Here is a 21,168-nt window from a genome sequence, read left to right as displayed (position 1 = left end):
CGTTAACGCAGCCCGTTCTATGGAACTTGGCGATGCGCGCACCTTCGATCACGTGAACCACTCAACTATTCTTCATCTAGTTCACTTCTGATGGTTACAAATTTCAGCAGTGGTTTACGTGTATTGGTTAAAATGAATTATGCACGTTGGTCACTTTTTCCGACGCACGTGGATGTCTTCCGTTATCGCTGTCGACGAGGTGCAACTCTCATCCTTATATGCATCCATAATAAGCGGAACATTTATAAGTATTGTGCCACGGTCACACCATATTGAACCGTCATGGCACCGAACATTTAAGGACGAAGTGTGCTTTTTCTGTACACCATTGAACTATTAGTGTCCCGAATTGACGCGGACAAACGGGCTTAACCTGCCTTTGCCAAAGTTTACTTTCATTATTGAATTATACGCTATTGTCACTCATTCTGCAGCTGAGTGGAAGTGCATAAAATGTGGCTGTTATTTGAGAGAGAAGATACCTATCGCGCATCGCACATGCACCATGTGGGGTAGGGGGAGGGGTGTAGGACACAACAAGAAAACACACTAATGTAAAAGCTATAGATCAGGCCCAGTTAGTTACCTTATCGCTTAGAAGTCAACTTTTTACATTCGGAAGTGAAGATCTCTTATGTTAAGTATGCACACGTGGAAATGCTGACGTTACTTTTTGCCAGACCATTCATTCAAATAAATTAGAGAAGACCATTTGTTTTTGTTTACAGTTTTGCGGAATAATCGATCAATAAAACCTCATGTCAATTATATTTTTTGGATTGAATGTCTGCGTTATATAATGGGTTATATAATGTCTAAAGTTTAACATGCAGAATGATAATTCTATATAGCCTAAATGTTCAACTTTACACGTTTCTAACAGCAACAGTGTTGCTTATAGCTGGAACAGAAGCATTGTTATACTTCATCACAAGTAACTTCTGTAAACCCCTCTGGCAGAAAACTGTTAAGTTGCGTAATCTTTGAGTTAAAAAAATAAAATGAACAAGATCGGCATGACTCAAATGCATAGACTTGTATTAGTCAGTTTAACCATATTGGATACATTCTTCATGCGCTTGTACGTGTGTGTATCAGAAGTTTGAATCGAAAAGCCCTATTATAAATACAAGTTTGATATATTTTGGACATTTAATAATAGGTGTTAATAGCTTTTCAAATGAAAGGCCTGTTGTCCCCAAACTCTCTTTAAGTTCGATATTCTGCATGTGAATGAAGCTGCAACTTTCCCATCCCCCATTTCCACACCCAGCCCTCATGGAAAGGAAGATGCAGCTCTGGGAATCTCCCTAAGGCCTTTTGCTTTTGTATTGTTCATGTGGAAGGACTTCAATTTCATGTTATTTGATTTGATTTTCTGCTCCTCGATGGTTTTAGACAAACATGACTAGAATGTTGTGGTTCAGTGATGATATGTTATTTATTAGGTACAGTAAAAAGTGTCTTGGAACAAGTATACATCAATTGTGTTGTGGATATACAGTATATAAATGTATACATTTGCTTCTTTATAACAATTCATTAAGCGTTGATGTAAACCTTTGTTTTGTCATAGAAGTTTGTTGGCAGGAACTAATCATTTCTGTTTCCAAAGTCGAACCTCTTTTATAGCTACAGTAAATCCGTTGAAGAGCGTCCAGGCCGTGCTGTGTTGTATGGTTTCTATTCATCTGCACTGTGAATGCTGGCTCACAGACTAATGCTCTATTGCAATCATTTCTCTGAGAGAGGGGCTCTCAGTCGCAGCCCACAGCTGCTTGCAGGCCGACACAGTTAACAAATCCACATCAGTACTTGTTTGGGCCAGTAATTGTCGCTTCTTTGGATTAAATGTTTAGCTTGCAATGAGTGATGTCATTCTAAATCTTACAGCCAACCTTTTATGGCATAGTCCACCCAAAAATTTTAATTATGTCATTGGTTAGTCTCCCTCGTGTCATTTAAAACGTTCATATGACTCTTTCTTTTGTGGAACACAAACAGTGGAAGTCAATGGGGCCAGTGTTGTTTGGTTACCAGTGACCTTTAAAATATCTTAATTTACATTCTGCAGAAGAAAGTCATACAAGTTTGGAATGACACACACGTGAGGTAATGGTAAAAGAATTGTGTGTATGAAATTTAGCAACGTCTAGTGGTGAGGTTGTGAAATGCAACCAATGGCTCACTCCACCGTCTCTTTCGAGGCACTACAGTGGCTGACACAGGACTAAGATGACGTCACATTTTCGCTGCTTTGCCGAAATAAATAACGTATTTACAAAACACGTTCTGTAGAGCAGTTTGTCCATTTAGAGGTACTATAGAAACAACATGGCGAATTCCACGTAAGGGGACCCGCGGTGTGCACTACCGGTCAAAAGTTTTGGGACACTTGACTGAAACGTTTCTCGTTACTTTAAAAAACTTTTGATCTGAAGGTGTAAGCTTAAATGTGTGAAATTAAATGTATTTTCATGACAAAACGAAAATTTTATTCAATCATTTTCTTTTGTAATGGATGACTTTGACTGTAGATGTGAACTCCCTTAATATTTTTTTTAAAAGCATCTCAGGTTGAGACCTTAAGAAGCTACTTGATAAAATGACGAGGAAACATTTCTGCAAATTCTAGTCAAAGGGCGACTACACTGAAGATGTAAAATATAACATGTTTTAATTTATTTTAAATTATTCCCATAGTGCCCTTTGTTTTATTCCATAATTTTGATGAGTTTATCAATATTCTAAAATGTCGGAAAAATAAAAACACACGAGTAAAGTGAGTGTCCCAAAACTTTTGAACGGAAATATATATAGATAGAAATAGCTCATAATAAAGTAACAAAAAACATCTTTATACACCTCTGAAGACATGTATATAATATTGCATTTCTGTCAATAGATCCTCCAAAAAAAATTACACATTGGACATTTAAGTTGGACGGAGTGATACCAGACCTGATCATGGATTATTTTGCAATAAAGACGTGCTGACCGCACATTATCCATTACGTATTCACATTATCACAATGGTGTAGATGGATTTCACAATGTGAACTCAGACCTGTAATGGAGGGGCGGGTGTTAACAGAGGTGTGATATTGACCAATGAAGGAGTTTTAAACACGAGTCAGCGCTACAGTTCATAATGAGAAGTTTAAGACAGTGTGTTATACCTCGAGGGACAAATTAGGACACAAGTCCTGTTTAAGTTTAATTCGAATGCCAGAAGTGCATTTCATGTTAATTTCTTCATTTGTTTACCTTTGTAGAGAGAACATCTTGAACAAACTTCGCTGTATTGCCTTTCACCTGGTTTTTTGTCTCGCTCTGTCCTGAGTGTGTGACACAGACCAGTGCAGAATGTTAATCAAAGGCACCACATGTGACACAGAGGCCTCCCGCTCATTTCCTATTGTTCTGACATCACAAAGGCTTTGGGGGCAGCCAGTCATTGGGAATGGCATTATTTTGTCTGGCTTGATGAAACCCAGGAAAAGACCCTGTGTAGATCCAGACAGATTTGCTTATGTAGCATTTCATCAAGTTATGTTGATAGGCTTTGTGAATATAATTGGGGTTTCTTCTTCAGCTCTGTTTTGATGTGCTTCCTGTTTACTCTGAATAATTGATGTTGTAATATGATACATTTAGATTATGGTTTTCACTGCACTGCAAAAAATGACTTTCTTACTTAGAAAAACCATCTTGAATTAAGGTTGACCTTTTTCTTAATCAATTCAAGATTTAATTTTTCTTACCCCATTGGCAGATTTTTTTTGCTTGTTTTAAGCACAAATTCACTGGAATTTCATATTTTTTTTACTAAAAACGAGACTTGTTTTCTTAGGTCAGTTTGCTCATCAAGAAAATGCTTCTTGATTCAAGAATGTTTAGACATTTTTACTGGAAAATAAGAAAAAAAGACTTGGTAGGAAAGTCATTTTTTGCAGTGTGTGATGTGGATTTGAAATAGTTTGGTGCTTTTATTTAGATTCGGGAAAAAAGACCCGCAGAGCCCCAACCAATATCATTCCCATTAAAATTGATTTGAAATTGGTTTCTATTGTTTTCAATTGTCATGCACTGCGATGCAGTTTTGAAACCGTTACATTATGCAATAGTCAAAAGTTTGGTGCTTTTGTTAAGATTTGAGAAAGAAAAAAACCCACAAACGGTTTCCATCAAAACCAATACGATTCCCATTTAAACCATTAAAATGTATTTGACTTTCTGGAATGGTTTCTATTGTTTTCTGTTGTTATGCAGTTTCGAAACTATTACAGTGTATGATAGTCAATAGTGAGGTGCTTTTATGCAAATTTGTTTACCAAAGAAATGTCAATTCTCGCAGGCATATTCTACATCAGTGCCTTACTTATCTTCTTGATTTTACGAAGCAAAATCATCTTGGCCATCCAGTCCAACCAGATCATCTTTCTCTGATAGTTCTTAACATGTTTGTTCGGCAGCTGGGAGTTAAAAGATGCCCGGCACAGTGTTGTGTCCCCAGCGTTTGCTGTGGAGGGGGGTTGTGTTCCCCTGGGGATAATATCAAGCCAAATGGCTGGTAAGCCAATAATGAGGGAGAAAAGTAGGGCAGAAGCCATCATCACAACATTTGGGAGAGGAAACGGTTTTCTCGCAAATCTGACTACGCGAAATGTAAAGAAACAGGTTTGCCTTAAACTCAATTAAATAATAGTTTTCCTTATAAGTAATCAAAAGGCAAGCAAAGAAAAGGCAAGAGCAGTTAAACTAACAGAGTACACCAAAACAGAGTTGATTACAGACGAGTATTATGTGTATTGAGCAGACGGCACACACGTGTGATGGCAGGGCTCTGAGTGGCTTGTGAAGTTTACTGGAGACTGGTTTTGTGTAGATGTGTCAGGAGCAGCTGACCTCATTGTCCCGGGAGGACCGCTCGCTGTCAGAAAAGAGCTAAACAATATACATTCATAAACATCGCCGTATCATTGTGTACCAATTGTGCCACAAAGGAAATGATAAGTTACATTTTTAAGAAGAGGTGTGCAATAAAAGAACTAGAACTAAACTAAAGAAAACAACTAGGCCCACCCGGACATCGGATGAAAACTGACTTAAAAATCATTGTTTATTTTAATTCGCTTTTTATTGACTCGTAAATGACCTTAATTTAATTTATTTGATTAATTGAACTAAATTTGACTAAAATTAGCTTTAGAACGGGCGATTTGCTGATAAACATAACCGAATGAGCAGAAACTTCAGGCTGTCAGGGGCAGGTCAGGGGTCTTTTGTCCTGTATATCCACTATTGAGGGAAACTTGGGCCTTTTGAAATGGAAACATTGTAGCCTGATGTGACACGACAAGTGAGTGTAAACACTGTATGGCTGCTTCCTGACGTTTTACCCAAACCTGCTGAATATAATGACTTTTAAAGAAGATTATACTGAAACCAAATTCCCTACTTCATACACAAGACAGCACAAGCACGGGGAAAACACCTCAGCCAATATTCAACTTCCCGTCTGTTGTAACTGGTAAGTTACAATTCCTCAGCAATGAACTTTGGGAAATGACAAATATGTCAACAAGTTTCTAGCTCACAAGGCCTCTGCTTTACTAAACAAGGAAGCAATTCAAGCGACGTGATATTTAGAGACACCTTGTGGTAGAACAAAGTATTTACCAAAGAATGTTTCACATGTGGGAGTCTATTCATAAAATTAAACATATGAAGAGTTTGGTTCCAAAATGAGATAAACATTTTAAAAAATCACGTTTTTATTGTGTTAGTTAGCTGTATTTTTTGGCTTAAATCAAAACAAACCAACTGCAGTTTGATTGATATTAATATTTGATTGATAATAATTAAATCATATAAAGTAACATAAAATCAAATAACAATATAATACATTAGAATATAAATATAATAGCTGTCACTGGGACGGTACCCTTTAAAAAGGTCCTAATATGCACTCTTTTTGAAAGGGTAATGCAGCTTTTGTACCTTTTTCTGAGTAGAGCATTTAGAGCGTTGGGTTTGCACCAAAAAAAAAAAAAACTTTGGAGTCCCAGCGAACACAAGCTGATAAACATCATGTGTGTATGCTTTGTGTCAGGGACATCTCCCTCTAAGAGTTCATGACAGTTATGAGAACCGTCATGGGTCTGTAGGACAATGCCAGCACTGTTCACCATCCCAGAGCAAACGCTCAGTCAGCACAACACACTGACTTTCTTTTTAATATACAAATACTTGAAGGTACCGCACCTTAACAACTCCACCTCCAGCAGTGCAAACATTAAAAGGATAGTTCAGCGCAAAATAAAATTCTGCCATCGTCTATTCACCCTCATGTGGTTGTAAACCTGCGTATGACTCTCTCTTCTGTGGAACACAAAAGAAGATATTTTGAGAAATGTCATTTTGTGTTCATAAAATGGAAATCAATAGGTCCCAATGTTGTTTGGTTACCAACATTCTTTAAAATGACTTCTGTGTTTTTGAGAATGTACAATAATCCACACAATCTCTACTCCGTAGTTTGTCGTCTTTGAAGGATAGAATTGCAAAAAAGTAATTGGAGCATCCCGAGGATCTAGGAATCTGATCCAGGCAGTCTCTCTTTCTCTCTCTCTCTCTCTCTCTTTACTATCGGCTGTGACACACATTAGTGATGACAAGGGCCATACCACTCTCCAGCCCTGAACCCCTCCCCTAGGCCACAATCCCACACACAGCTGGGACAGTGCGCTTGTGTGGGAAAACAGAAGCATGCGGCAGTACACTGGACCAACAATAAGTACTCAGAATCCCGTGCATCTTTAGTCAAACGCTAATTGTTTTCCAAATGTTTGCTCCCTGTGGGCGGGTGCACTCTCAAAACGCAGGCTGCATTAACTCTCTCTCTTCTTTACTAATATTACATTTCACAAAGTAAACAATTGAGAAATAAGTGAGTGTTAAGTAAGTGAATGATTATTACTGAAACTTTTATTTCCAAGACCAAGTATGGGGCATGAAAGATACTTCAAACCATGTGGCTTTTTGGAAAAGGTGGGCTATTATGTGTCTATGTGATTTTAGTTTTGGCTGGCAGAAAATAAAACGGGTAAGAAAATCCCCTACACTCCCAAAGAACACACAGAAAAAAACACAACAACACCTCATCATGACACTACAAAGCAAAAAAGACTTTTAAAAAAATCAAAAAACGTCTAGTTCATTACATTTTTAAATGTCTATTTATTTAAATGAAGAATGAGTCTTTTTACAGAGGAGAGATATGGGTCATTTATTTGTATAAATTGGTTAAACAGACAACAATGCAACAAAGGAGGAACAGAAAAATCTAAGATTCATTGAATTTCAGGTAGGCCCGTCCGCTCTTTACAAATGTAGACAAGAATCAGAGGAAAACCATAAACATTTCACTATCAAAGAGATGTATATTGCATTATTGTGTATTTAATAATTGTACATTGTATTACATAATGTTCTAATATCCCGTAATGTTCAGAAAACATAAAAAATACATGAAAGAACACATCAATAAACATCGTACATTTTTTAGACTCCTGCAGACACAAACTGACGGCCAAGCAAGTAACAGAATAATTGCCGTGTGGTTTAGAAAGTTATAATACATGCAGATTTTGTTATGTAAAGCAGAAATTAAAAAGTAGGATTGCGACCGTTGGGTCAAACATAAATAACCAGTAAGTGGGTCATAATATATATTGGAAAATTACAAGATGGATATGAGGTTAAATAAATAATTTTGATTTTTAAAACTGTGATTCAGAAATTCCGGCAGCTTTTAATGGAATTTAAATGGCATTGTAGATTTCAGAGAGAAAGAGAGAGAGAGAGAGAGAGAGAGAGAGAGATGATTGAGTTAAGCAGACAATGGGCCATTGAGTAGGTTTCTGTCCATGGAATCAGATTGTTTTTACAATCAGATAGTGTATGATTACAGAAACTACTTCATTTCATGTGTTAATGACATTGTTTGCTTTGTACCAGTGGAAAAAACATCACTAAGGTGATAATGGGCGATAATACATCCCATAATGCACCTGGTGTAGTGTATTATGATGAATAGCATTAGTTGATATTTCACATACTTCCATGATTTTCTTGCATAGAAAATAAAGGAATTTGAGCTTTCCTCTGAATGCAGAATCACATTTTCACTTTCATTTTTCCATCTTGTGACGTAACTGTAACGAGTTTCTATTGTTTAAAAAAACAAGACTCTCTCCTTCCTGTCAAAAACACATGTAGCTTGCTTAACAAGGAATACTTGTACACATACGTCTACGCTTGCTAAATACATGGAGATTCAACCACAATTTGAAGGGGTCAACCTTATAACCAATGGAAATGAAGCTGGGAGTTGAAATGAATTATTCGGGTCTGCAGTGTCAACAAAAGTTTCTTGGTCGTGTTTTTTAAAATGTGTTTTCCTATGCTACGGTAAAGATCACCAACCCCGAAAGGCTGGGGGTTTATTTGGCCTTCTCGGGTGCCACGGCCTCCGTTTGCACTCCAGCATCAGAATGACGTTTTTGGCCCTGTGAGACACACCAATGCACAACGCAATATTAGTGATCCCAACTGAAAAAGGAATTGTTGGTTGTTTGCTAGTGCCTGAAGCGTTAATGTAACCTGTCTGACTAGTGGTGCCTTATTTACTTAAATATCAACAGTGACTGTTACATGCCATCACTTTTTGCGTCCCAATTTAATTTAATGATGTTTAAACGGTGTTGCTGCATTTTACATAAACATAAGGGTTCAAACAATCTATCTGTAATATATTTAGTAATCTGAATTTTGTGATACCATCTCGCTTTATTTGATACGATATATTTATTTTGAACACATTGAAGATCATTTGAGATCATTCAGACAAGACATATTATAAGATTAATAGCCAACCAACAAAACCAGATCACTCTGGATATTTAGTTGTCAGGCGACATAACGAAAGTTTTGAACCGGCGAAACTACATACAGATGGACAGTTAAAAAGTAAAGATTGCTAAATGAATTTGTCCTCGGTCAATTTCTTGGCTTAAGCTAAACTCTGTGTTTTTACTTAACCAGGTTTTTGAAGAATAGTTGGATGGAGTTCCTCTTCTCCAGTTTGCGAGGGATGCTGGGTGAGGCGTTTTCTGAGCTTTCTGCTGATTTGTTGTCTGGTGCTGCAGGTGCTGCAGGTGCGGCAGGTTTTGGCTCCTCCTTGGCCTTCGCGACGGGGGCAGATTCTGCCGCAGCAGGTGCAGCCGGCGTCTCCTTCTTGGGCTCAGGGGCCTTAAATTGAAAAAAGAAAGAATATTAACTATGAGCCGCATTCTTTTTATTAGGTATTATTATATTAGAAACTAAATAAATTATAATTATTTTGAAGCTGCAATCCATAACATTTTTCTTTTATATCAGCACATTGTAAAAATTGATATTAAATAAAAAACTTCAGATCAAAAGCTGCCTCAAATTCTAAAGTTAAAATCAAAAGAACAAGTCACTTATGTTTAAATGATAGTAAACTGACTTTACAAAATCGTTGTATTTTGTATAGCGTAAATTTTTTTTAAGTTAAACGAAATACAACTACTAGCTTTTGTATTTCGTATAACACAGCTTTTGAACTAAAGTTTTTCAGTAGTTTATTACAGCGCATCTTCATTTGAAAGATACAGTTGTAGGTTACTTTATGCACCTGTCTTTACATGGGTTAAAATTACGTTAAACTGACATTTCTCATGAAAACAGATATGATAGCTCAACTTATAAATGCTTATACAAAGCTTTTATTAGCTTATCGCTTTTTTGCTTTTTTAGGTATTGCTAGATTTTTGTTCATTTTTAACGAAAAAAGCTAGAGACTGCAGCTTTAATGTTATTATATATATATATATGTATGTATGTATATAAGGAAAAAATAATATATATATAAGAAAAAAAAAATAATAAATAATTAATATAAAAATATAAAATATTGAAATATAAAGAAAAAAACTTGATATAAATAATAATAATGATATAAAGAACAAAATAAAGAATTCATATATTCATTAAAATATTAAATACTAAAATATAAAGCATGTACATACTGTATATTCATGTAATAAAGAATAAACATTAAAAGATAAAAGCTAGACAAACAAACATACATATGCTACATACATAGTTTTATCCAAAGAATACAGATACTGTAAAATGTATTTTCACACTGAAAAAAGCTTTTGCCAGATAAACAAATAAAAGCACCATATGGGAGTGAAGGACTTTAGTAGGATCTGATAATTCAGTCATCACGCAGGTAAAACATTAACTTGATTAACAACAACCCATTCAGCTTACTGTGCCAGCAAACAGATATCTCACAACACAAAGAATCATGTCAGATATCAGTCTGAGCAGATATCAGTATTGTTAATGCAAAATGGCCACTACAGCGCCATTTACCGATCTAGGAGACACGAGGGAGAAGGTCGCGGCAGCGCTGGAGGCCGCCGCCTGGATCCTGGTGGACATTTGACCTAGCAGTACCTCAAATTTACACAAACCTATTATTGCATGCGGTTCTCTAATGCACAAAATACATTTTCACACTCGGATGGTTGTTTATCGTGGTCTGTTTACCTTGGGTTTGAACATGCCAAAAGCCGATTTCTTCTCTGGTTTCTTTTCTTCGGGTTTGGGCGCTTGGGGTTCTTCGGGTTTGGCAGCAGCCTCGAGGGTGCTGGTCTTAGACGCGTCTACCTGGAGTGTCCGAGAAAGAAACGGGATGTTGTTATAATGGAAAATAAAAACAACGAGACGTAAAGAAGGTTGTGAAAAGGCAGAAGAGAAGCTTGGCACAGAATCATTTGAGGTGAGAATGAAAGTGACCACATTCAAGCACATATGAATATCTAGGGGCCCTAATAAGTCGCTGGTGCATTTATGCATATTTTGCATTTTGTCGTGTACAATTGACCAAAGAAAGCCTTTGCCGTTCAAAGAGGGACAGTCCATGAAAAAGAGTACAAAATGGGATCTGACCAGACTTTTGGTTGTTTTTAACAAAGGGTCAATGATAGAAGGTTTCTGAATAACCTTTATAAAAAAAAAAACTTCTTACAGTACTTTTTACAGTACTTTTTTTTATAGTTAAAGTTATCTATGTAAATCCAACAAGGAAGTAACAAATTGTTTGCTTTTGATTGTCATACACAGTTCAACAAACTGTGTTTTGGCACACCAATTTGTACTCTATTGATGGAAGGTACCATTAAGATGGAAAGAGTTCATCGTTTTATTTAGGAATAAAGTCCCTCCAGCATGCAGCCCACAAGGAGACAGTCAATCTGCTGAAGGTATTTACCTGAACCTCAACCGGCTTTTTCTCTTCCACCACATCAGGCTGCAGGCAAGCAAATATTAACATTAATTTTGAAAAAGAGCAATTCTCTACAATTCTCCCTTCACAGACAAACACAGAGTCACTCTTTACACAAAGCGTCTCAATCTGCTAAATAAATCTGATGTAAGTGAAGAAGTGGTGGAATGGAGCACGAAGCACATGGTTGGCCGACTGTTGTGACATGAGGTAATGGCTACTGTCAACGTGATGTCATACACGTTGAGCGCCCAGCACTTCATTCATTACTTTAAATGAATGTCCCGCTGGTTGGATTGGCGTAAAAAATGATGTGAAAAGCTTGTAAACACAATCGTAACGTTGTGCTGCATGAAATATATACTGTATATACTACAATAAGCTCAACAAAGCAAAATCACAGCAGCTATTTAGAAGGAATTCATTTGTATGAGATACAGTAACCATATTCTCTTCTCGTTCTCATTTTTTACCGCTCCACTTCTCTTAGCACTGCCTCCGCTGGCTTTCGTCGCATGAACCTTTGACACCACCTTGCCTAGCAACATCTCAAATTCACATAACTCTATTATGGTCTGCCACACATGACAAACTAATAATAAAGCAAGCCACTGAAACCTTCTAACAATATTTACAGAGGGTACAGTAACCCACTTCTGACGGGAGGGTGGCAGGTGTGCTCTTACCTTTGGACGGAAGAGTTTTCTGAAGCTACTGTCTTTAGTTTTGGTCTTGGCAGAAGCTTCTGCTGCTTTGGTTGCAGCTGTTGCAGCTGTTGCAGACGTTTCCTCTTTCTTCACCGCGGCATCTGCTTTGCCTTCTATCTTAGGAGGTGCTGGAGGGGGTGGAGGAGGCGCTTTGGGTGCTTCCTGTACCTTATAGACGAGGTGAAGCAGAGGTTTGGGTATGTTGGGGTGGTTTTTAGATACACGACCTATCTGTCTGTCTAGTAATAAAATATTGAAATATGAAATATAAGGACTCACATTGCCTGAAGGTGCTGGAGGCATCTCCTTCTGTGACTGCACGATGAAAAAGAGAAAACATCAAATATAAAGACAATCAATAGAGCACGTCTGTTTACATTTTTTGCCCAAGAGCTTAATGAGAGGCTCTGGGAACACATCCTGGGGTCTTTGACAAAAGACAAAGAAATCGACAGATGTCTAGAAACTTTAGATTCTTGCCATGATAGAATATTGAAAAGTTGTTTGCTTTCATGTCAGCTGGAACTTCATCCTTAGCTACTTAAACATCAGCATGAAGAATCCAAGTCTTTAAAGCCGCCAAAAGCGTACATGCATATAGACAGTCTTGTGCAAGGAAGCCAGATAAAAAAATAAAAAATAAAAAATAGAATACATACTGTCTAAATATTGTAGACAACAATGTGACAATACGTTTTATTACCTGGTCTTTTGAAGCATCAGGAGTGGCTTTGGCATCTTTGCTTGTTTTGGTCGGACTGACCTTCACATGCAGAAAAGAGAATGGAGACAGGGAAACATTAGAGTGACTGTGAAAAACCATTAAAGTGTCATGTTTAAGCGTATATTGCTCTTTCAGGTACTCCATGCCGGAGATCCGGCCCTATTCGTCTTCATCTGCAGATAGAGATATCAAAATGTATCTTTTGTCAGGATGTCTGTCTGTCAAACTGAGACGCGGTTTTACGGGCACAAAGAGCTCCCTGGCAGGGATGGTTGTGAACATGTTTCTGGTATTGAGTCAGCTATTGTCCTCTGGAGATGGCGTAGGCCTGCCCGTGCTTTATCACAGCACATCACTACTCCAGACGCACAGGCCTCCCTTGTGAGCTCACATTATGCAGCAAACAAAAGACTGCCACATGTCCAAAGGATTGATTTAGCAGACTGACAAGGATAGTTTTACACATTTAAAGGTCCAGTTTAACCAATCCTATAAAGGCAGAGTACTTTTTTTTAAAGCTAATAACCTCATTGAAGGAGACTGGTTATGAATTTCTACGAGGTCACATACGCACAAATGCATGTGATGCTAAACTCAAATTTCTTTATGCTTTCATACTAAATTATTCACAAATAAATACGTTGTTTAATATTAATAAAACTTGGTATTTGACTTTTAGTGACTCAACCAAAGATTGCACTAACAATGCCAAGAAAAAAATATTGGGTTATTTTCAACCTAGCGTTGGGTCAAAAAAGGGACAAATAGGTTGTAATTTAACCTATGCTGGGTTTTTCAAACTCATTGTTGGGTCATATATACAAATTTTCTGGGTTAATTTAACCCAACAGTTAGGTTTGTCCCTTTTGACCCAACGCTGGGTTGAAAATAACCCAGGATTTTTTAGTGTGTGGGTTCAATTTCTAGAGAAAGGCTAAATCTGAATTAATCTGAATAAAGTGTCGGCCAAATATGTACATGTGCAATTAAATCAAATCAATAAAATATATTGGTCGCGTCCGAGTGCCTTCAAATCGGTAAGTCTGACTTACTTCAGGTCAAATAAACGAAATGAAGCAATTGAAAAATCATACTTACGAATGTTTTGAAAAAGTTCATAACTGTTTTCTCTGCTGCTTTCGTGTCCTCCAGCTGCTGTACTTCTTCTGCGACTTCTGCGAGATCTTCCAGGAGTTCGAGAGCGGTCCCCTCGGGCTCTGGCACAGCCTCTGCGTTCGCCTTAATGGCCACTGGTTCCTATAGACAGACCCAGAGAATTAGCCCTTGAAAATGTGTCACAACGCTACAGCTGATGTGCAATAGTTGCATTGAAATAAGGGGCACAATTCCATCCATGCCTCTGCCTACTCGGACCGGCTGTAACAATCACTCTTTTATTAAAGCCTGTATCCCCCCCTCACTCATTGATATTCAGCAATGCGCTGGACGTCTTCAACGGAGTAAATGTGATTTATTTATATTAGGTACATAATACTGTATGTGGCGTGCTATTTTCAAGTTTAGCCTTTATATCAAATATATCACAGACGCATTGAAACAGCTGGTCGGTGGTGAGAGTCGTACAGTTGTCTCTAGACAAAAAGTTAGTTTCATGCAAATGAAAAATCAACAAGAATAAAGGCAAAAATGTCTGTTAGATGGAAGTTATTTTGACACACAAACATGCTCACGAACTTCACAATTCATTTTCAGAACTTAATTCTGTCTGCGTGAAGAGAAACGAGTTTGGAGTTGTTAACTTTCTGTTAGTTCACACTGGTCGATGGTTGGAGTTAGTTCGTGTCCATTTTGAGGTTACGAGTTCATCCATGAGGCGTTTCTGTTAAATGCATGCGTCTATCCAAGAAACCTGACTTACATTTTTGCAGATATTTTGGGTGAATTAATTCCCTTCTGCTCTAACAGATGTGTTGTTACCGCTATAAATCGGGCAAACCTCGATTGTGATGTGAATCGTGCTTCGGATACCACGTACATCTACCCTGACTGGCTTATATGAAGAATCTTCAAAAGCCTCAACGCACACAGCACTCATGTGAGCAAGCAGTTTTGTAGATTTTGCTAGATCATCTCTTTCTTCTTCTGCGTTGGATGGTGAAGTTGGAGATTCTTCTTTCACAGCTCCCGGATGTCTTGAGTAAGTATATGCTGGCGCTGGTTCTTCAATAATCACCCAGCTTTCTTCATCTCCTGCTGCTGTTCCGTTACAAGGCAAGATGGACTCGACAGTCACGCGAGCCATTTAGTCTTCGACGATCACTGCCGATTCAGATAACATTTCAGGCGCTTCCAAGGCATCCGACACATCCATGAAAGAGTTCTTCAGAGCAGCTTCCTCTGAGACTTCAGATTCTCCCGCTTCATTTACGTGCCTCATCGCTTCCTCGCCATTTTGCTCGTGAGCGATACTTAAAACGTGGTCTTCTGAAATCTGCAAGATTTCCTGAACAATAGCCTCAATTTCTTCAGCAGCTAGCAATGGCTCCTCAGTTCCATCGACTGGTTCCTCATCCTCAACCATGGCTTTCACAAACCCGTCTAAAGTACCTTCACACTTCTGTTCCATTAAAGCCGATTCAGACCCGTTGGTCACCTGTTCCTCTTCATCTGATATTATCATTTCAACCATTTTTATGAACTCCTCATCTTCTGTGAAGGGCTGTTCAGCATCAGTAGTCGTAGGTTCTTCGTATTTCCATAACGCTGGAAACTGAGCATCAACTTCCTCTCTTTCAGACTTCAGATTTTCTATATGTATCTCAAGTTGAGATCCCAACACTGCTCCAATTTGGGAAACCTTTGCGACGGTAAGAAGTTCTTTAGCAACAGCTTCTGGTTCCTCTGTACTGCGCAGATCAAGGAGAACACCAGAGAAGGTCAGAGCTTCATCATTACTGCTTGTTGACTCCAGTGAGAGGGCTGCTTCTTCGCGAATCTCCTTTTGGTCTGCAGTAATGATGACTATTTCCTTTTGGAACGAGAAATTGGCAATGTTGAAACAAAATGCAGTAAATGTTCTGAACACGTTACCTGGCCGATGCTTAGAAGAATACTTCAGGTACAGTACACCTGGACTTGCACAGATGAAAGCTAAAGAAACATGAATAATCTAATAACATGCATTGTTTTTATCATGCGTGTTATTTACTCCACCAAACAGGGTAAATAACGCAGACACTGTGTGCTAACCAGGTGCAATGCCAAAGTCAATTTGAACATTTTAATACACCGATCTGAGTACAAAACATCTTGTTGCTTGTCTTGGAAAACACTTTGATAAACCCATAAAAGAAAGAATTGTTACTTTAAACAAAGCATCTGGTTAGGACATGCTGGAAAGCTAAATGATGAACTAATATTGCAGTTTCTACTTACTGATTTCTCATCTTCCGCTGGAACCTGTCCATCAACTGAATCTTTGCTCTCTGTTGCAAGTTTCACAGGTTCGGCCTTCTTTTTAAACATTTTACCAAAGAAGTTGCTCACGTCCTCTCCAGTGGGCTTTGGAACTTCTTTGGGAGGTTCTGCATCAGCTGCGTTTGTAGTGTCTTTCTCAGGAGGTGTTTCGGCATGCGCAGGTTCCTTGCCTTTATCGACCTCCTCTTTACCTGATGGTGGTTGTGGCTTATTTCTGTCGGTCGCTGGTGGAATTTCGCTCTTTTGCTGCTGTGCTTCTTTGCAAACTGCTGGATGAAAGAAATGAAAGCAACGATGCATGAGATGCACAGGAACGATAATCAAAATGCTAATCTTTTTGAACGCCGTTGGTATGACTTATGTTTGCTAATACGCACCCATTGCGCATGGGTTAGGCCCATGAAATGCTTGAATTGTTGCTCCCTTCACAAATTTGTTGCTAGAGTTTTGGCCAAACAAACGGCTTGTTATGTACACTCTTGCTTTAATAAAAGCTTTTTCAAGTATGAAATTAAATATTTACAAGAAATCTCTAGTGCTTTGTGCGACTTGCAGAACAGTAACGCAAACAATACAATTAAGCATCACTTTATCCACTGTGTTTGCCTACAAAACTCAAAGTTTATTCAGAGCTTTGAGTCTTGTTCTCCATTGTGAGTTAATCCAAACTTGATCAAATGCTTGCAGGAGCATTTAAGACGATGGTATTCCTCTAGGTCTTTCTTCATTTTGAGATTATGAAGGGAGCTCGAGATATTAACACGTCATAAAATAAATGCAATGATCATACAATGTACATACCAGGCTCTGTTGAATCTGAAGGAGGAACTGCATGCCCGTTCAGTTCTCCATTTTGGACTTTAGTCTCGGCAGCGTTTGCCTGTTCAATAATATCGGTTAGCTTCACAGGGTGTTTTAAGCATTTCTGTTTAAGCCGTCGGGCATTGGTAGCTACTGTATGTGCTCATATTTATTGTTCATCACAGTGACAAAAATATACACATACATTTACCTAAACAAACACAAAGGCCTGCTCTATTTTTAAAACTTGTGAATTGTGAACAAATGATCTGTCACATTGCATGACCGCCAAATTAATTGAAAAACAGCTTGAATATGAAAGCTTGAAATTGGTGACCTGTTATGCTTCCCTAATCCAATGTTAAATGTTATTTGTCAACAATATAACGATACACAACAATGAAATTAATTTACCTTTTGGCGTTTTTTCTGAGATGACTGCTCATTTCCCATCTTGATTTCAATTCAGCAATTGAAAATCTGCATTAACATCACAAATACATAAGACATTGCAAGCAAACCACAAAGCATATTAAAAATGAATATAAAATATTAAGAACATGCACTTTATTATGTCTTGGACCTACAAATTTATTGTTCCAAAATAACAGTCTATGCCTAAATTAGAATCACAAAATTAAGATCCAATAAGACACGTGAATTCATAAAGCTCATAAATTCAATGGCAAAAAAGGACGAGGATTCAATAAAATTTTAAAACGCACAGTTTACATTTCATTACAAAATATATATATTTACCTTTGCTGTTTTTTGTGCCCCAACAAGGCAATTTGATTGAGTTTCCCAAGTTCGATTAAAAAGTCATCAACAGTACTTTGGTTCTGTCAAGACCCGTGTGAGCACATATACCTGTCCTGAGAGAGGGAGGAGCTCAAAATCACCTACCTTAAGTTACTCGTGATACAACACTGTGATTAAAACACTGTATGTGAATGTGCAAGCGTTGATGAAACAGAACTGTGTCCTATTGTTTTTCAATGATTAGCTGTTTCATGCAAAAAGTGATGAGCTTTCATTAATCTATTCATCACACACTGACAGGGAAAGCATCACAGAAATCTATTTAAGTCACTGAAGGAGAGAAAGTGCGAAGCTGATCAGAGATCAGCTCTTAAGAGCCACCCTGTTTTGTAGGTGTGGTTGGCCCCAAACAGGATGTGTGTAGAGGATATAAAGAAAAGTTTATTTGCAATGTATGACTCTCATCCAAGAGTACATGATACCAAACAACATAAGCCCTTATTTATTTAATGAGTCCTCACACTTTGGACGGATGAAAAAACACTTAGCCTAATTGTAGTAGAGTGAAGTAATAAAAGGTTGGAAATATAAAAAAGTAATGTGAGGGTTTCAGGTGAGATCTTGATATTTCTAAAGATAGATATACTGTGGGGTTCAAAGGTTCTCTTTTTTCCATTGTAAATAATATTATTAGCATAAAACTGATTGAATTTAAGATGATTTTCTGATTTCTTAACATTTTTAGTTTATTACAAACATGAGCTAGAATAAATAGCATTTTGTGGAAAACCTTGGGCCTGATGTGTAAAACAGTGCCCATTTTACACACAACAACAACAAAAACATGCCAGGAGGGTCTCCGGGGTGTGCACATACTGTATGTTCACGGATTTTAACGGCCATTTTGTGATTCACATGTTGCGTATTGTGTGCTTGAGTGGAAACAAGAAAATCTGACTGTTTGTTAATATGATCATAAATCTGATATGTTTTTTTATTTTAACTTTGTTACTCGTATTTCCGGTGCAACACGATCTCACCATCAAACTTGGCAATACCACAATCACTCCTTCCAAAACAGACAGGAACATCAGAGTCATATTTGATTAATCCTTCAATGATCACATTGCAAAGACAACGCAGTCATGCCGATATGCCTTATTCAAGATTAGAAAGGTTAGACCCTATCTCACTGAGCATGCGGCACAACTCCTTGTCCAGGCCCTGGTCATTTCAAGGTTGGTCTACTGCAATGCTATCCTTGCTGGTCTTCCTGCAAAGGCTATCAAACCACTCCAGCTGGTTCAGAACGCAGCAGCACGCCTGGTCTTCCAACAGCCCAAAAGGGCTCATGTGACGGCCCTTTTCATCTCTCTCCACTGGCTACCGGTTGAAGCCCGTATCAGATTTAAGTCACTAACGCTTGCTTACAGGACAAATGAGAGAAAAAAAACTAACCCTCTCTCTTTCTCTCAACAGGTATTGTTCTGGCTTTTGTTGAAACTAGTAACTTTGTATGAGCACCTATTGTATTATTGCTAGTATGACATATCGCTTATTGCTCCCTGAACTCTCTGTAAGTCGCTTTGGATAAAAGCATCTGCTAAATGACTAAATGTAAATGTATTTCCAGGTATTAATTATATTCCAGGTTTATTGATTGAATTATCAGGGTTTTAAAGTCGGTTAAACCGATCAGTTTAAGCTCATCTTTAAACACAAAAGTTTCTGTTTTGTTTGTGTAATTCAGATGAAACTTGGAGTACAGACGGCCTTGGATATACGAACATTTATTGGGAAAAAAAACACATTTAGTAACATTAACAGATTTTGACAGTAACCCTTCTCTTGTTAGTGGACTCGTTTCTTGGGTTGCAGTGCATATTCATGACTCATGTTATTCATCTTCCAAAGGGAGAACAAACAGAAAATGTAGATGTAGGCTAATTTATGGTTTACTCTTCTACTGCACTTTCCCTGTGATGCCATCAATTGATGATAAATGTGTTGTGGTGATGTTCTGGGATACATATTCCTGACACACCTTTTTTCACTAATTGGTGTATCGCACATTACCAAGCATGGTTTTAAACACCATGCTTTCAATGCAAGAATTATTACACGCCTAAATTACACAAGCAGGTCTGTAAATCCAACAGTTATGCTCATCGTCTCCCACGGGTCAAACCAGAGAATTCTAGTCATTCCCCACCGTCCCCTCATTATTCTAAGAGTAGATGCAACTATTTGATTCACAAATGGGTGAGCACACGGTCATTTGAGCTAAGGAATCCACTCGCTGTGCCAAAGTGTACAGTACACTCTTTAACATCGTATGAAATAAACCTCAGAGCACTCAAGTACATGCAGCTCCTAATTCAACAGACAGCATGCCACGCAAAACAAAAGAAGATCCTATTAAAGCCCAGAGACCCCACCAGTACAGGGTGAGATTTTGTCATGTAAGCGCTGTCCATGGATACAGAGTCACATTGTTAATGTACACACTGGGGGCGTGAAGCAAATTCCTTTGTGGTCACAGTGAACTTGATCTCTTCCATCATGAATGCATGAGTCTTGAAACATACTAACAGAGAAAAACGTCAGACAAGCTCCACGGCATTCCACCGCATGATGAATTATCCGAAAGCTGTATGATAAACAAAATAATATTTTCATACAGCTGAACGATTTAGTTAAAAAAACATTTATAAAAAACAACACACTTGTTGAATGTAGCATAAGCCCGACATTTTCTCATTGATTCTGAACACACATTTTTTTTAAAGAATTAAAGGATATCTGCTGTCCCTGCAAAAAAGTCATAATATTAAAATAAAATATCCCAGAAACCATTACAGAATTTTAATGGATTTAATGGTTACACAGGAATTGGTATTAATGGCAATCTTTATGGGTCTCTCTCTACTGGTAATGTTTAAGAACATTTAAGAATCGGCTGAAAACACCTGACCAATCAGTTCTGACTTCTATCTCTTTTCTACGCTTTCTATAAATAAAAAAACTTAGCTCTGTATACTGTGGCAGGCTTTGTGAGACCAGTTTTAATGCACTTATGCTTTTTGTTGTCCTTATGTTGTTCCAATTGCTTCCAAGGTTTACCTCATTTGTAAGTCGCTTTGGATAAAAGCCTCTGCTAAATGTAAATGTAAAGTATTGGGTTCTTTAGGCGTGATGTTAACTAGAGGCTAGAAACCAACAGAACACATCCTGCTGGAATAATTCCCAAGGAAATTAAAAATTGTATTTTGAATGGTAAATGGTTGATGGTTTATTTTGGTACAATGATCCGCATGCTGTTCATTTGAAATTGCAATGTTGTAGAT

The 21,168-nt window shown here is 37.9% G+C and overlaps 1 protein-coding gene across 6 annotated transcripts; it reads right to left on the bottom strand.

Annotated features, from left to right (window-relative positions):
- Nucleotides 1–7,228: 7,228 nt before the first annotated feature.
- bcas1 (brain enriched myelin associated protein 1) lies at nucleotides 7,229–18,112 on the bottom strand. 6 transcript variants are annotated; one of them, XM_057320048.1, is made up of 13 exons: nucleotides 17,966–18,112; nucleotides 17,474–17,539; nucleotides 17,060–17,138; nucleotides 16,217–16,527; nucleotides 13,919–14,077; nucleotides 12,800–12,859; nucleotides 12,376–12,411; nucleotides 12,076–12,264; nucleotides 11,375–11,413; nucleotides 10,651–10,770; nucleotides 10,474–10,557; nucleotides 9,106–9,315; nucleotides 7,229–8,573 (listed from the first exon to the last, which is right to left on the bottom strand). In XM_057320048.1, exons 2-13 carry the CDS (start codon nucleotides 17,510–17,512, stop codon nucleotides 8,508–8,510), a joined length of 1,392 nt encoding a protein of 463 aa, XP_057176031.1. In that variant the 5' UTR covers nucleotides 17,513–17,539; nucleotides 17,966–18,112; the 3' UTR covers nucleotides 7,229–8,507. The 6 variants fall into 6 exon arrangements, with proteins under 6 accessions (XP_057176031.1, XP_057176033.1, XP_057176032.1 ...); XM_057320050.1 differs by lacking the exon at nucleotides 17,966–18,112 and adding an exon at nucleotides 17,819–17,948 and having other exon boundaries at nucleotides 12,076–12,258; XM_057320049.1 differs by lacking the exon at nucleotides 17,966–18,112 and adding an exon at nucleotides 17,819–17,948 and having other exon boundaries at nucleotides 16,217–16,524.
- Nucleotides 18,113–21,168: the final 3,056 nt, after the last annotated feature.

This window comes from Triplophysa rosa, linkage group LG21 (assembly GCF_024868665.1).
Source record: "Triplophysa rosa linkage group LG21, Trosa_1v2, whole genome shotgun sequence".
NCBI classification, from domain to species: domain Eukaryota; kingdom Metazoa; phylum Chordata; class Actinopteri; order Cypriniformes; family Nemacheilidae; genus Triplophysa; species Triplophysa rosa.
Note: the sequence above shows the minus strand (reverse complement) of the source record. Positions and strands in the feature narration are given on the sequence as shown.